Here is a 15,999-nt window from a genome sequence, read left to right on the forward strand (position 1 = left end):
TCAACTTCTCTGTGCCTCAGTTACCTCACCTGTAAAATGGGGATTAAGACTATGAGCCCTATGTGGGTCATAGATTGTGTCCAACCTGATTTGTTTATACCGACCCCAGCGCTTAGTAAAGGGCCTGGCCCATAACAAGCATGTAACAAATACCATTAAGAAAAAAAAAAGACAGCAAAGCAGCCTCAAATTCAGTCCAGGGAGAACCCAGATTCTACTCTGGATTCTAAGTCTCGGTTCATTTTTTGCTACATTTTATTAGAATAGACAGATCCTGACTGTTTGCATCATAAACTGGAGTTCCCAAAGATGCTGTTCTCCTTTTGAATCATTCACCTAGTAGAAATGCAGCATGAAACAAACTGATTACAGCAAGCAAATTCGTCACTGACAATCGTTTACACAGAACAAACTCACAGAGGTTAGGTAGTCCAAAAATACCCAAAGGGAAACATTTTATTCCTTTTTTGAATACTAAGGCCCAGTTGGTTGAAAGTAAAAACATGAATTGTACAGGTACTTGATTCTTCTCTATTTCCGGATTCACCACGTGTCTGTTCAATTCTCCTACTCCCTCTCCGGTCTGTCATCCATGCTCTTGGATCTGTCCCCTTTAAGCTCCATAGTCACCCCTCCTGAGCCCCACAGTCCTGTTGTACAAATCTGTAATTCATTTTTTTAACATCTCTCTCCCATTCTAGACTGTAAACACCCTGTGGGCAGGGAACGTGTCTACCGACTCTATTGCACCGTATTTTTCCAAGCCCTTAATACACTGCTGTGCGCACAGGAAGTGCTCAATAAATACCACAGATTGACTGACAGATGGAAGTAGCCTAATTTTTCTACTTCCCATCTCCTTTTCCCTCTCTCTCATCCTACGTCTCTCTCCATCTACCATTTCTCTTCTCTCACCTCCTCTCTTTCCTTTCCTTTCCCATCTTGTCTCCGGTTTTCCTTCTCCAATTTTCTCGCCCCTCTCTTCTCTTCCCTCTCTTGTCTTCTCCCTTCCTTTTCCCATCTTCTCCCTTCCCTCTCCTGTCTTCTCTTTCCTTCTCTCCCCCTCTCTTCTTTTGTCTCCTCTCTCCCATCTTCTCTCTCCTTCGGCATCTCTTCTCTCCCACCTTCTCTCCCCCCTCCCATCTTCTCTCTGCTCCCTTCCTTCTCCCATATTCTCTCTCCTCTCTCCTCTCCAATCTTCTCTCTCCCGCCTTCTCTCTCCTCTCTATCTTTTCTCTCCTCTCCCCTCTACTGTCTTCTCTCTACCCTTCCCGTTTCCTCCTCTCCCGACTCCTCTCTCCTTCTTTCCCATCTTCTCTCTCCTTCTCTCCCCTCTCCTCTCTCTTTCTTTCCCATCTTCTCTCTCCTTCTCTTCCCTCTCCTGTCTCCTCTCTCTTCCTTTCCCCTCTCCCATCTTCTCTCCCCCTTCTTCCATCTTCTCTCCCTTTTCTCCCATCTTCTCTCTCCTCTTCCTTCTCTCTTCTCATTCTCTCCTATCTTCTCCCTCCCCATTTTCTCTCTCCCCATCCCTATCTTCTCTCTTTCTCCCATCTTCCCTCTCCTCCTCTCCCCTCCCTGATCTTCTCTCTCCTCATCTTCTCCCTCTCCTCTCCCTGTCTTCTTTCTCCTCATTCCCGTGGCCTCTCATCCTTCCCCTCTTTCTCTTTCTCTCTCTCTCTCTGTGTCTCCTTGTCCCATTCTCTATCCCTTCTGTCCCTCATTTCCTCCCCAACTCAGCGAACAGGTACCCGGCCAGCTTTACGTGTGTCCCCCTCGGTCATGCTTGGGTTGGCTCCGGAAGTGGCGCTCGATGTTGGTCGTCACCTCCCGGTGTAGGTCAACGCCGTTGGCCTTGCCGGCATTTTGGATCCAGGGGTGTTGAAGGACTCGGTGGGCAGAGTAGCGTTTTTGGGGGTCTACCACCAGAAGTCTGCTGACCAGATCTTTGGCGGCTGCTCGATCCGGCCCGGAGAGGAGGCACAAGGAGAAGAGGAAGGAAGAGGCAGTGAGAAGGCTGAGGCGCAGACAATCTGGCTCCGGCCCCACTGCACTGAATGTACCCTGTTAGGGTCAGATGCGCCAGAAGCTGATAAAACGACATCTCCATCCCCATAAATGTGCCAAAGTCAGACTTTCGGGAATGAGGCCTAGAAGGTAGAGCCCAGGCCTGGGAGTCAGAGGAATTATAATCCCAGCCCCTTCACTTGTTTGCTGTATGACCTTGGGCAAGTCACATTTCTCTGGGCCTCAGTCACCTCACCTGTAAAATGGGAACTAAGGCTGTGAGCCCCATTTGGGACAGGGACCGTGTCCAACCCAATTTGCTTGTATCCACCCCAGTGCTCAGGACAGTACGTGGCACATAGCAAGAGCTTAAATACCACAATTATTATTATTATTGCTGTTATCATTGTTATTATTATTATTATTAACTGGGCTCCCCAACCACTTTCAAAGCTGAAATCAGATGGCAAAAGCTTTCATTATTCTGCAAGCCCTAAGAACCTGGAGCTTCCACAAAGAAGAACTTTCACAAAGAGCTTTGACAAGAGACCCAGGGTGGTCTAGTAGATAGAGCACAGGCCTGGGAGTCAGAAGAATCAAGCTTCTACTCTCTTGGCCTCAGTTACCCCATCCATAAAATGGGGATTAAGACTGTGAGCCCCATGTGGGATCTGGACTCCATCCAAACTGATTAGTGTGGATAATAATAATAATAATAATAATGTTGGCATTTGTTAAGCGCTTACTCTGTGCAGAGCACTGTTCTAAGCGCTGGGGTAGACACAGGGGAATCAGCTTGTCCCACGTGAGGCTCACAGTTAATCCCCATTTTACAGATGAGGGAACTGAGGCACAGAGAACTGAGGCCACTCTGCTGACGAGTGGCAGAGCCGGGAGTCGAACCCATGACCTCTGACTCCGAAGCCCAGGCTCTTTCCACTGCGCCACGCCGCTTCCCCTACCCCAGCGCTTAGTACAGTGTTCTGAACAAATTCAAAAGAAAAAAAAAACTCACTACTCCAGAGTGACTGCATTTAAAGGAGGCTGTGTGAGTTTGGGAGAACACTCCCACTCCACCCAGCAGAACAAACTCTTTCTGTGGGCTGGGGAAGGAGCAGGCGGGTCACGTGGCTTGGTGAGCGACGCAGCGTCTGACTTGTTGTGTTTCCCCCGGGAGCTGAGCAAGGCTTGGGGAGCCCCTTGGGAGGGACATAGAGACCAGATCCAAAAGTCACCAATATCTTCTGAGAGCTCACGAACTCCTCCCAGCCAGCTGCGGTGGAAACAGACCACCTTCCGGCTCCGGCCTGGAGACCCCAAGATGAGCCCCCACACCCGGATTCAGCCCAGCTGCGACTGCTGAATCCCACCTCCTCTAGACTGTAAGTCTGTTATGGGCAGGGGACGTGTGGCCTAGCGGCTAGAGCGCGGGCCTGGAAGGCAGAAGGTTCTAATCCCGGCTCCGCCACTTGTCTGCCGGGTGACCGTGGGAGCGTCACTTCTCTGGGCCTTAGTTCCCTCATCTGTAAAATGGGGATTAAAAAGAAAAATATGCTGGTATTTGTTAAGTGCTTACTAGGTGCAGAGCACTGTTCTAAGCGCTGGGGGAGATACAGGGTCATCAGGTTGTCCCACGTGAGGCTCACGGTCTTAATCCCCATTTTACAGATGAGGTCACTGAGGCACGGAGAAGTGAAGTGACTTGCCCACAGTCACACAGCTGACAAGTGGCAGAGCCGGGATTCGAACCCATGACCTCTGACTCCCAAGCCCGGGCTCCTTCCACTGAGCCGCTGCTTCTCAGTGAGTCCTCAGTGAGATTAAGTCAGTGAGCCCCATGTAGGACAAGGACAGTATCCAACCTGATTAGCTTGCGTCTACCCCAGTGCTTAGTACAGTGTCGGGCAGGTAGTAAGCGCTTAACAAATACCATTAAAAACAATTCTGTTTACTCTCCCGAGTGCTTACAGTGCCTGGCAAATAGTAAGCACTTAACAAATACCATTAAAAAAAATTAAATTTACTCTCCCAAGCACTTAAAACGGGGCCTGGCACATAGTAAGCACTTAACAAATACCATTAAAAAAAAAATGATACTGTATCATACTCTCTCAAGCGCTTAATACAGTGCCCAGCACAGAGTAAGCACTTAAATGCCAAATTAAAAAAAAATTACGTTCTAACATACTCTCGCAAGCGTTCATTACAGTTCCCGGCACGTGGTAAGCGCTCCACAAGCAGCACCCATTGATCCATCGATTGATTACCTTCAGAGATGTTGTCCCAGTAGGGGGAGAGAAACTCAAACTGGCCTTGCTGGATGATGTTGAACAGCTGATCTTGGTCTCGCTCCTGGCTGCGGAACGGGGGGAAGCCACACAGCAGGATGTAGAGGACCACGCCGGCCGCCCACATGTCCACCTCCAGCCCGTAGCCTGCGGATGATGATGATGGAGGATGGCATTAAATAATTATGGAACTTGTTAAGCACTTACCTGTGCCAAGCACCGCTCTAAGCACTGGGGTAGATACAGGTCAATCAGATTGGACACAGTCCCTGTCCCACATGGGGCTCACAGTCTTAATCCCCATTTTACAGATGAGGGAAGTGAGGCACGGAGAAGTGAAGCGACTTGCCCAAGGTCTCAAAGCAGACATATGGAGGAGCTGGGATTAAGCAACTGCTAAGGGCCCGCCAGTGTACTAAGCGCTGAGGTAGATGCTAGGTTATCAGTCCCTGTCCCACATGGGACCCCCAGTCTTCGTCCCCCATTTTACAGATGAGGGAATTGAGTCACAGAGAAGTGAAGTGACTTCCCTAAACTCACACAGCAGACAAAGGGAGGAGCTGGGATTAGAACCCAGGTCCTTCTGAATTCATACATTCATTCAATAGTATTTATTGAGCGCTTACTGTGTGCGGAGCACTGTACTAAGCGCTTGGAATGTACAATCCCAGGCCCGGGTTCTATCCACTAGGCCATGCTGCTTCTCTTCTGGGATTCCCCCCATCTCAAGGCTCAGGCCAGCACTGATGATGCTCAGGAGAAACAATGTGGCCTAATAGATAGCGCCCAGGTCTGGAAGGCACAAGGACCCCCAACCCCATAGCACTTGTGTACTTCTCTGTGCCTCAGTTACCTCATCTATAAAATGGGGATTAAAACTGAGCCCCACGTGGGACAACCTGATCGTCCTGTATCCCCCCCAGCGCTTAGTGCTTTGCACATAGTGAGCGCTTAACAAATACCAACATTATTATTATTATTATTGTGTACGTATCTTTAAATTAAAAATTCACACATTATTTATTCATTTATATTAATGTCTTAGAACAGTGCACTGAACTCATTGGATGGTCAATAAATAGCACTACTGGTATTACCAGTCCAAATCAATCCAGACAGAACACTCTTTGCCTGAAGGGGAGTGTTGCCTAGTGGATAGAGCACAGGCTTGGGAGTCAGGAAGACCTGGATTCTAATCCCGGCTCCTCCACACGTCTCCTGCGTGAACCTGGGCAAGTCACTTCACTTCTCTGGGCCTCGGTTCCCTCATCTCATCTTCCCTCGTGCTGTAGGGAAGCAGCGTGGCTCAGTGGAAAGAGCCCGGGCTTGGGAGTCAGAGGTCACGGGTTCAAATCCCGACTCTGCCGATTGTCAGCTGTGTGACTTTGGGCAAGTCACTTGACTTCTCTGGGCCTCAGTTCCCTCATCTGTAAAATGGGGATTAAGACTGTGAGCCCCACGTGGGACAACCCGATCGCCTTGTATCCTCCCCGGCGCTTAGAACAGTGCTTTGCACATAGTAAGCGCTTAACAAATACCAACATTCTCTAGGCCTCAGATAACTCCTCTGGAAAACGGGGATTAAGACTGTGAGCTCTATAGGTAGGACCTGGACTGTGTCCAACCTCATCAGCTTGTTTCTATTCCAGCATTTAGAACAGTCCCTGGCAAATAGTAAGCACTTAACAAAAACCTGTTTTAAAAAATGGGCAGGTTTAAGGTCTGAATTATCCCGACAACTGCCTCTACTTTCCACTTATCTGTGCCTGTGAAAATGCTGTCTAAATCAAGAGGATTTTGGAGGGCAGGAGGGGGTTACAGGATAACTGTCTTTCAGGATTCTTAAACTAGTCTAAACCCTTATATTCCTCTCAATAAGGAAAGGTTGTGTGGAAAAAAGTCCTCGAGGATTTCATTCATTCAGAAATGCATCCTGTGTAATAATAATTACGGTATTTATTAAATGCTTACTATGTGCCAGACACTGCACTAAGCTATGGAATAGTTACGAGATAATTAGGTTGGGCTCAGTTCCTGTCCTATATGCGGCTCACAGTCTAAATAGGAGGGAGTAGGGTAGAATCCCCATTTTACAGATAAGGAAATTGAGGCTCAGAGAAGTCGGGTGGCTTGCCCAAGGTCACACAACAGACAAGTGATGGAGCCAGGATTAGAACCCAGGTCCTCTGACACCCAGGCCCATCCTCTTTCCTAGTGGGAAACAGTTGTAGGCGGCACTTGGAAACAAAAGAAAAGGGCAAGCCCTACCCTTAAAGCATTTGCAATCTAACAATTTCAATCTAATCAAATTACAATCGCATCTAATGAGTTGATGATTTTAGGTCAAAAAGCTTCAACTAATTCCTCCCACTTAAGCCCACTTTCTCTGTGGTTTCTGACCTTTTTTATGGTCCGTATTAAGCGCTTAGTATGTGCCAGGCACTGTTCTAGGCGCCGGGGTAGATTCAGAGTCATCGGGTTGAACACAGTCCATGTCCCTCACGGGGCTCACAGTTTTAAGCCCCATTTTTGAGATGAGGGAACTGAGGCATAGAAAAGTTAAGCGACTTCCCTAAGGTCACACACAAATGGCCATTTCCAATTAAAAATGCCAAACCTTTCAAAAGAATCAAGCCAACCAAAAAGCAGACTGCTGACAGACACCTCCTCCTCCTCATCATCATTGTGGTACTTGTTGAGCGCTTACAATGTGCCAGGCACCGTACTAAGCACTGCAGAAGTTAGGCGATCATCAGGTTGGACACCGTCCCCGTCCCACACGGGGCTCGCAGTCTTATTCGCCATTGGCAATGTGCTTACAGACTGCCAACCACTACGCCGAGCCCTGGGGGTGCTACAGAATGTCTGCTCTGTGACCTTGCTTCACTTCTCTCTGCCTCAGTTCCCTCCTCTCATCTATAAAATGGGAAATGAGACTGTGAGCCCCACGTGGAACACAAACTGCATCCAAACTGATCAGTTTATATCTACCCCAGCGCTTAGTACAGTGCCTGACACATAGTAAGAGCTTAGTACTGTAAAAAAAAAAGTCAGACGCCTGTGTGAGGTTCAGAGCACAGTAGCATTGGAGTTATAAGTTTATAGCACTCGAAGGGGTTGTTATCTTTGGCAGCACACTGACCTTTCTCGGCGAGAATTTCAGGGGCCACATAAGTTGGAGTCCCACACACGGTGAATATGGGCTTCACGACGTACTTGGCGAGGCCAAAATCAGCCAGTTTGAGCGTGGTAGATTTGTCTGCGTTGCGCTGAACCTGCCACAAGATAAGGGAGGAAAAGTGTCGGAAATGGGAGTGGAAATTCCAATCCATGGAGAAATCAGAGATCAGAGCGGAACTTCCTTCAGATTTACCCTTTCGCGAAGTGGGGCAAATTCAAGTATAAGAACACTTTATTATTGAAGCCCAAAACAAAATATATATTTTTTTAAGCTACCATAACCAAATGACTAGATAAGTCCATTCTGAGAAAGTACATTCTTGCACATGGATTGTTTTCCAAGAAGAAATTGTAATTTTTGACCAAACCTTGTCGAGGGCAAAGCAAGCTTCCTGAACTAACGAGGAAACTATGGGGATTGTCCTCTCTCAGGATGGCACCTGGAGAGTTTCCAGTCTTCTACCAGTCTCAGCTAAGGGAGGGAGAGTCAAGCAGAGGCCTATCCATTCCTTTCCTAGCTTGGGCAGTGGCTAGCGAGTGGAAGGTCATCGGCTACAAGTCAACAAGTCAGAAGTAGCGGCACGGGAGAGAGTCGAGGGCGGCGACTCAAGTTTACTTCGCGAAAGGAGGCAATGGTAAACCACTTCCATCTTTTCACCAAGAAAACTCTATGGATACACTACCAGAACGATGCAGACGGAGGTGGGGCGTCCCGGGCGTCCATGGAGTCACTCTGGGTCGGAGACAACTCGACAACATAAGACAAAACAAGACCACTACGTGCAGAGCTCTGTACCAAGTGCTTGGGAGAGGTGAAAAGGGACACAATCCCTGTGCTCAAAGACTTTACGATCCTCAGAGGGACTGTGCCACGCACGTGCCTGGGAGACAGAGGATCTGGGTTCTAATACTGGCTCCTCCACTTAACTGTTGTGTGACCGTGGGCAAGTCAATTCACTTCTCGGGGCCTTCGCTTCACTTCTCGGAGCCTCAACTGCAAAATGTTAAATCCTGTTCTCCCTCCTTCTCAGACTATGAGCCCATGTGGGAACTGATTATCTTGCACCTACCCCAATAATTAGTACAGCGCTTTACATATAATAAGTACTTAAATATTACTATTACCATTATTATTGTTATTATTTTTATTCCTTTCTTGGAGAGATTTTAGAAAGAGAGAGACAGACAAAACAGTTTAGGGAAAAACACGAGAGGAAATTGGATTAAAATTGTGAGCCCCAAGTGGGACATGGACTGTGTCCAACCTGATTATCTCCTATCTACCCACGTGCCTAACAAATACCATTTTTTAAAAAATTGACCACTGTCAAATTTTCAGTCTGTAAGCAATTTAAAATACGATCTTCCACATTGCGCTCTCAACACAAGATGGCAGCAAATGTCATATTTCCTTTCCTCTGAAAAGGAAAACAATTTGCCACCTAGTTTCTGCAGCGTGGCTCAGTGGAAAGATCACGGGCTTGGGAGTCAGAGGTCACGGGTTTGAATCCCAGCTCTGCCACTTGTCAGCTGTGTGACTGTGGGTAAGTCAATTCACTTCTCTGGGCCTCTGTAAAATGGGGATTGAGACTGTGAGCCCCATATGGGGCAGGGACTGTGTCCAACTTGATTGGTTTGTATCCATCCCGCGCTTAGTACAGGGCCTGGCACACAGTAAGCGCTTAACAAAAACTATTATTAGTTTTGTTATTATTATTAACCAAGCTCCACAAAACCCACTCGAATGATCAAGTAATTCCTTTCTGTTTCATTTTCGCCATGCAGAATTTCCTTCAGAGAAGCTGTCCCATCAATATTATCATCATCCTTACCATCGTCACCATCACCTTCACCTATAACAGCAGAATGTTCAACCCAGAAAACTCCCAGCTCTGAAGAAGTGGAAAAGTCTATGACCAACCAACCAAGACCTAGAAATGGTCAGATTGCTTCCAGCCTTTTCAGGACGAAGCACATAAGAAGCAGAGTGAACTATTCATTCATTCATTTGTATTTATTGAGCGCTTACTATGTGCGGAGCACTGTACTAAGCACTTGGAATGGACAATTCAGCAACAGATAGAGACAATCCCTGCCCGATAACGGGCTCACGGTCTAAATGAACTAGTGGATAGAACCCGGGCCTGGGAGTCAGAGGACCTGGGTTCCAATCCCAGCTCTGCCACTTGTCTGCTGGGTGACCTTGGGCAACTCCCTTCAATTCTCTGGGCCTCAGTTCCCTCATCTGCTAAATGGGGATTTAGACTGTGAACCCCATGTGGGACATGAGCTGTGTCCAACTTCATTAGCTTGTGGCGCTGGGGTAGATTCAAGCTAATCAGGTTGGACATTACCCATGTCCCACATGGGGCTCACAGTCTTAATCCCCATTTTACAGATGAGGAAACCGAGGCCCAGAAAAGTGAGGGGACTTGCCCAAGGTCACCCAGCAGACACGTGGCGGAGCTGGAATCAGAATCCAGGTCCTTCTGACTCCTAGGCTTGTGCTATATCCACTAGTCCATGCTGCTTCTCTAAGGCTCTCCAAGACTCCCAGGCCTGGGCGCTACCCACTAGGAGTTATGTTTGGGTTCAACCACGGGTCACGTCAGTCAGTCAGTCATATTTATTGAGCTCCTATTGTGTGCGGAGCATTGTACTGAGCGCTTGGGAGAGAACAACAATAAACAGACACATTCCCTGCCCACAGTGAGTTTACAATCTAGAGGGGGAGACAGACATTAATAGAAATAAATAAATTACAGATATGGACAAAAGTGCTGTGGGGCTGGAAGGCGCCTGTCTTGTCTTATGCTGTCGAGTCGTTTCCGACCTATAGCGACACCACGGACACATCTGGGAAGCAGCGTGGCTCAGTGGAAAGAGCCTGGGCTTCGAAGTCAGAGGTCATGAGTTCGACTCCCGGCTCTGCCACTTGTCAGCTCTGTGACTGTGGGCGAGTCACTTCCCTTCTCTGGGCCTCATTTACCTCATCTGTAAAATGGGGATTAACTGTGATCCTCACGTGGGAAAACCTGATTACCCTGTATCTCCCCCAGCGCTTAGAACAGTGCTCTGCACACAGTAAGCGCTTAACAAATACCAACATTATTATTCTATCTCTCCCAGAACGCCCCTCTCTCCATGTGCAATCATTCTGGTAGTGGATCCATAGAGCTTTCTTGGTAAAAATACGGAAGCGGCTGACCACTGCCGCCTTCAACGCCGTAAACCGGAGTTTCCACCCTCGACTCTCTTCCATGCCGCTGCTGCCCAGTAGGGGTGAGTTTTGACTTGTTGAAGACGGCCTTCCACTCGCTAGCCACTGCCCAAGCTAGGAATGGAATGGGTAGGCCTCTGCTTGATTCTCCCTCCCGTAGCCAAGACTGATAGAGAACTGGAAACTCTCCAGGTGCAACCCCGAGAGAGGTCTGGGAGATGCAGGCTGTGAATAAAGGGAGAACGTCAGGGTGACGCAGAAGGGAATGGGAGAAGAGGAAAGGAAGGCTCCTATCTCCAGGCAGAACCAGAGCCCGCTTCGAGACTCACCAAGAGGTTTTCCGGTTTGAGGTCCCGGTGGACGATGTTCTTGTCATGCATGTGAACGAGGGCCTCGCACAGGTCGGTGAGCATGAGGGCCGCGTCGTGTTCCGTGAACTTGACGCTTTCCAGGATGGCGTCAAAGAGATCTCCCCCCTGGACGTACTCCAGGATCAGGTAGATCTCCGTTCCGGTTTCATACACCTCGTGCAAACTCACTATATTGGGGTGGGAGAGGCTCTGGATGATGACGATCTCGCTGTCCACCATGCCCTCTCTGCCCTTCAGCTTGGACTTGTCGATGATTTTCATGGCGTAGGCCTGTTTGGTCACCAGGTGCCGGCACTCTTTCACCACGGCGAAGTTCCCGTCCCCGATGTTCCGGCCGATCTCATAGTATCTTTCCACGTCGGCCTTCCTGGAACCGTAGGACCTCGGCTTCTTGCCCTCCGTGCCCCGTGACTTGCCTTCTGCGCCCGCCTTAGATTCCCGCCTTTGGTCGGCTCGCCCGCGTTCACTCTCTCCCTGTACCGCCCTTTTTCCTGCTTCGCCTCTTTTCTCCTTCGTCTTCCCCACCTTCTTCTCCTCCTCCTCTCCCCGGCCGACTGAGGGTTTTTCTGGTTCGCCCCGGCCTTCTCTCCCTAGCCAACCGCTCAGGTCACTCCTAGGTAAGCTGCGAGTGTCTTTCGGCCGTCCCCTCGAGCTTCCTTCTGGGTTCCGCTGCTCCCCTGGGGCTTCTCTCCTCACGCTCAGAGATGCCCCGGGGTTATTATTTCTGTGGATTTCCGAGTCCCTCTGCTCTTTCCTCTCCAAGTTCCATTTTGGCTTTTCCGGTTCCTGGCTGGGAGCGCTGGGGCCGCTTCTCCGGCTACTGTCCCCGAGGTCTTTCTTCCACGTGATTTCTTTCCCCTCCGGTGAGCCTTCCTCGTGGGGTCTCTTGAAACTCCTCATCTTTCCCATCTTTCCCACGTCTCTACACCTCTGGCCCTTCCCCGGTTCCAAATGGTTGCTCCCGAGGGTGAGCTCCGTCAGGCCTTTCCTCTGCAGCGTGTGCCACAGGGAGCCGTCGTGTTTGCATTTCTCGCACCTGGCCGCCTGGCCCGGCTCCGCGGTCATTTCGCTCCCTTGTTGCTTTTCTCGAGTCGGATGGCTCTCCTCCTCGCGGGCTTTCCTGAGGGGCTTGGCGTCTTTCTCGTGCTCCCCCCTCTCCCGACCCCATTTCTTCTGGGGGCTCCCCTCATCCTCTGGCCTCATCACCCCACCGTTGGCTTTCCCCTCCTGCTTAGGGAAGGGGGCTTCGCAGCGACCCTTGGCCATCGGGGTTTCTCCACGGGGGCGGTCGGCTCTCTGAGCCTTGCTCCCCAGTCTGCTTTTCGGCTCCGGGGACAACTCCGAGCTCTTCTGGGTCGAAGCGAGGGCCCGGGGCGTGATGGAGTAGAGTTCCTCTATGGCCGCTTGAATGTTCTTCAGGGTCAACTGCTCCCCTCCCACGGCGATGAGAGCATCTCCTTCCCCGAAGAAGTCGGAGACGCTCCGAACCTCCTTGCCCTTCAGGTTATACAGTTTCCTCACCCGGTCGTCCTTCCCCGGGGGAAAGCCCAGGGCCTCCGAGACGTCAGCGATCAGCCGTTCGAAAGTCGCCCCAGACTTCCCGTTGAGGAGAAGGGTGACCTTCCTGGGCGTGGGCCCTCCTGGCTTCACGACCGTGATGACGTGAGGTTTCGTGGGGCTGTTTTGCGCGTGGAGAGGGTGGAGGCCATTCTTGGGGTTCGGCTTCGGGGAGACCAAACTGGGAGGGCCCAAGATGGGTTTTTCAAAATGGCCCCGGCCGACGGGCGGACAAGGGCCGTGGAGCCGCCTCTCTGACATCCTTGAGGCTACATCTTTGCTGGGGGGATCGAGAGGGCCCCGAGGACCTGAAACAGAGGAAAAGGACAATGGGCTCTGAGTCACGGCCATTTCCAATCCACAAATTGAGCACTTCCTGCGGACTAAGCCCTCGGGAGAGGACAATGCAATATGACAGAAGCATTTCCCGCCCACGACAAGCAATCGTATTTATTGAGCGCTTACTGGGAGCTGAGGGCTGTATTGAGCCCTTGAGAGAGTACAATATAGCAACCTACCAGAGTTGGGAGAGAGGTTCCCTGCCCACAGCGAGCTTATAGTTTAGGGGGGAAGACTGACATCAATGTAAATCAATAGCAGTTTACACTTCAGGTATATAACATCGTTCTGAGCCTGTCTCCCCACTCCTCACAAACTCTCATGTTTGCCCATCTCTCTCCGCATGAAGCAGAAACTCCCCGCCTTCGGTTTTAAAGTGCCCACTCAGCTGCCTCCTTTTTAACACTCGATCTCCCACTACAACCCAGCTCCCGCATTCCGCTCCTCTGACGCCAACCTCCTCTCTGTGCCTCATTCTCATCTCTTTCGCCAGCTCCCTCTTGCTTGGAACTGCCTCCCCCTTCGCTTCCTAGTTAGCCTGTGAGCCCTGGGGGGACCGTGTCCAACCTGATTCACTTGGATCACCCCAGCGCTTAGTACAGTGCTTGACACACAGTAAGCACTTAACAAATACCACCGTTACTACTGTTATGATGATGACCTGATTAAACCACGGCTCTCCCCATCTTCAAAGCCCGGTAATTTAATGTAATTCATTCATTTCTATTGATGTCTGTCTAGCCCTCTAGCCCGTACGTTAGTTGTGGGCAGGGAATGTGTCTGTTTATTGTTACACTGTACGCTCCCAAGCGCTTAGTAGAGTGCTTTGCACGCAGTAGGTGCTCAATAAATACAATCGAATGAACTGGTAAAAGCACACCTCTTCCAGGAAGCGTTCTCTGACTGATATCTCATCTCTCCACCCTATTTTCCCCGCACCCCCCAATCCCCGACTACTGATGCCTCATCCCCCAGTGGTCCAGGGACTGTGTCTGATCTGATAATCTTGCATCTACTGAGGCGCTTAATACAGCGCTTGGCCCACACTGCAGTTATTATTAGCATTATTGTGGCAGTATATCAGAGAGAAGAAACCAGAGGATCACATAGACACCTCCAGGGAATGGGAGAGTTGAAAAAGAGAGCAAAGAGAAAAATATTTCTCCACCTATCCACATCCAGTCCCAGCAGTAAGCTCTTCCTTCCCAAACAGTAAATTCTTAACAAATATCACACTTCTTATTATTATGATTACTCAACCCTGATTCTCTGGGAGACAGATACTCAAATAATCTTAGCAATTTGCAGTATTGGTTTCCCCTCTTCTGTCAAAATTTCTCTCTTAGTTAAATGTCCCCAACCAAGATCAAACTGGGTATTAAAAGAAGAAACGTCAGCTCCAGGATACATAACCCCTGACTGAATACCAACCAATCAATCAATTGTATTGAGAGTTGGTAGACACAGTCTCTGCCCACATCGGGCTTACAGTTTTAGAGGGGTACACAGACATTAATATAAATAGCTATACAATATAAATACCAGAAAAAAAAAGATTTTGATGGGCAATTGGCTATGTTCGGGAGGATCTGGGAAAACTAAAAGAAGCCCAAAACAGAAACATATTACAAGGGTTGGCCGTTATTTTTCCTACAACACTGAAAGAGGCTGAATCTACATAGCTCCTTTTAACAGGACTTATGCATTGGGCTGGGGTGGGGGAAAGGTTATTGTTGAAATAATCGGTGGCGTTCAGGGTTCTTGAGTGATCAGCTTGGACAGATGCCAATTAAGGACAAAGCCAAAAGGAAACAACCCCCAAAAGACAGAGTATTTTCACAACAGAGATAGCAAGCAATCTACATTATTCCTGATTCTACAGTTCTGCTCGTTTGGGGAGACAGGAAGCAAGGGAATCTAGCAGGATAGTAGCAAGACCTATGGCAGGAACACAGGCCTAATAATCAGGGGACCTGAGCTCTAATCCCGGTCTGTTCTGTGTCCTGGGACAAGTGGCTTAACTTCTCTGTGCCTCACTCTTCCCAACTGTAAAGTAGATTTTCATCATCATCATCAACAATGGAATTTATTGAGCGCTTACTGTGTACAGAGCACTGCACTAAGAACTTGGGAGAGTTCAAAATTACAGAGTTGATAGACATGATCCCTGCCCTCAATAATAATAATAATGTTGGTATTTGTTAAGCGCTTACTATGTGCCGAGCACTGTTCTAAGCGCTGGGGTAGACATAGGGGAATCAGGTTGTCCCACGTGGGGCTCACAGTCTTAATCCCCATTTTACAGATGAGGGAACTGAGGCACAGAGAAGTTAAGTGACTTGCCCACAGTCACACAGCTGACAAGTGGCAGAGCTGGGATTCGAACTCATGAGCCCTGACCCCCAAGCCCATGCTCTTTCCACTGAGCCACGCTGCTTCTAAATGAGCTTACAGTCCAGAGAGGGACAGTTGAGTCCATGTTCTCCCTCCCTTTTAGCCTGCGAGCCCTATATGTGGCAGAAACTGTGTCCAGTCTGATTATCTCGTATTTACCCTGGCGCTCGGTACAGCGTTTGACACATAGAGGCACTTAAATACCACAGTAATTTAAAATGATGAATTAAAAAGGGTTCCTGCCTTGGCCCTGTCTAGGACTGTCATTTGAAATGACATATCTGGTCAGGCCTGTGAAGGAAGTTGGCAGCTTTTAGCAAAAAAAGGACACTGACCAAATCCCAAGAGATATGACTAGTGCCCACACAAAAATCATCATTCCAGTCAGCTGTCCCAAAAAGAGTGTTAAAACTGTTGTCTCAGCTATTTCACTCTTCTTATACAACATCCTCTCCCAAACGTGAAATTCTGAAAACCAGACCTAAAATAAAGAGCCATTTATATAACCCAGAAAAAAAAAAGTTTATCGCAAACAACCGGCGTCTTATTTAACTTAGAGTTATGCTGAAGGTTTCCTAGAAAAGAGGCAGCAAAGATGTTGGTCAGTAATGATCGCAGTATTTGTTAAGAGCCTGCCATTTGTCGA

The 15,999-nt window shown here is 49.0% G+C and overlaps 1 protein-coding gene and 1 non-coding gene across 2 annotated transcripts in view; one reads left to right on the forward strand and one right to left on the reverse strand.

The window, feature by feature from the left end:
- Positions 1-1,617: 1,617 nt before the first annotated feature.
- Positions 1,618-15,999, reverse strand: part of DCLK3 (doublecortin like kinase 3) — a 42,531-nt gene continuing 28,149 nt past the window's right edge. The window contains exons 4-7 of the mRNA XM_029049585.1: positions 11,022-12,928; positions 7,435-7,567; positions 4,272-4,439; positions 1,618-1,952 (exon numbers count right to left, since the gene is read on the reverse strand). Coding sequence (XP_028905418.1) covers positions 1,759-1,952; positions 4,272-4,439; positions 7,435-7,567; positions 11,022-12,928 — 2,402 coding nt within the window. The 3' untranslated portion in view covers positions 1,618-1,758. The remainder of the gene's footprint in view (positions 1,953-4,271; positions 4,440-7,434; positions 7,568-11,021; positions 12,929-15,999) is intronic.
- LOC114806225 lies at positions 7,895-8,032 on the forward strand. Its single transcript, XR_003754261.1, has one exon. It is a non-coding gene; the product is annotated as a small nucleolar RNA SNORA7 (small nucleolar RNA).

Source organism: Ornithorhynchus anatinus, chromosome 21 (genome assembly GCF_004115215.2).
Source record: "Ornithorhynchus anatinus isolate Pmale09 chromosome 21, mOrnAna1.pri.v4, whole genome shotgun sequence".
NCBI classification, from domain to species: domain Eukaryota; kingdom Metazoa; phylum Chordata; class Mammalia; order Monotremata; family Ornithorhynchidae; genus Ornithorhynchus; species Ornithorhynchus anatinus.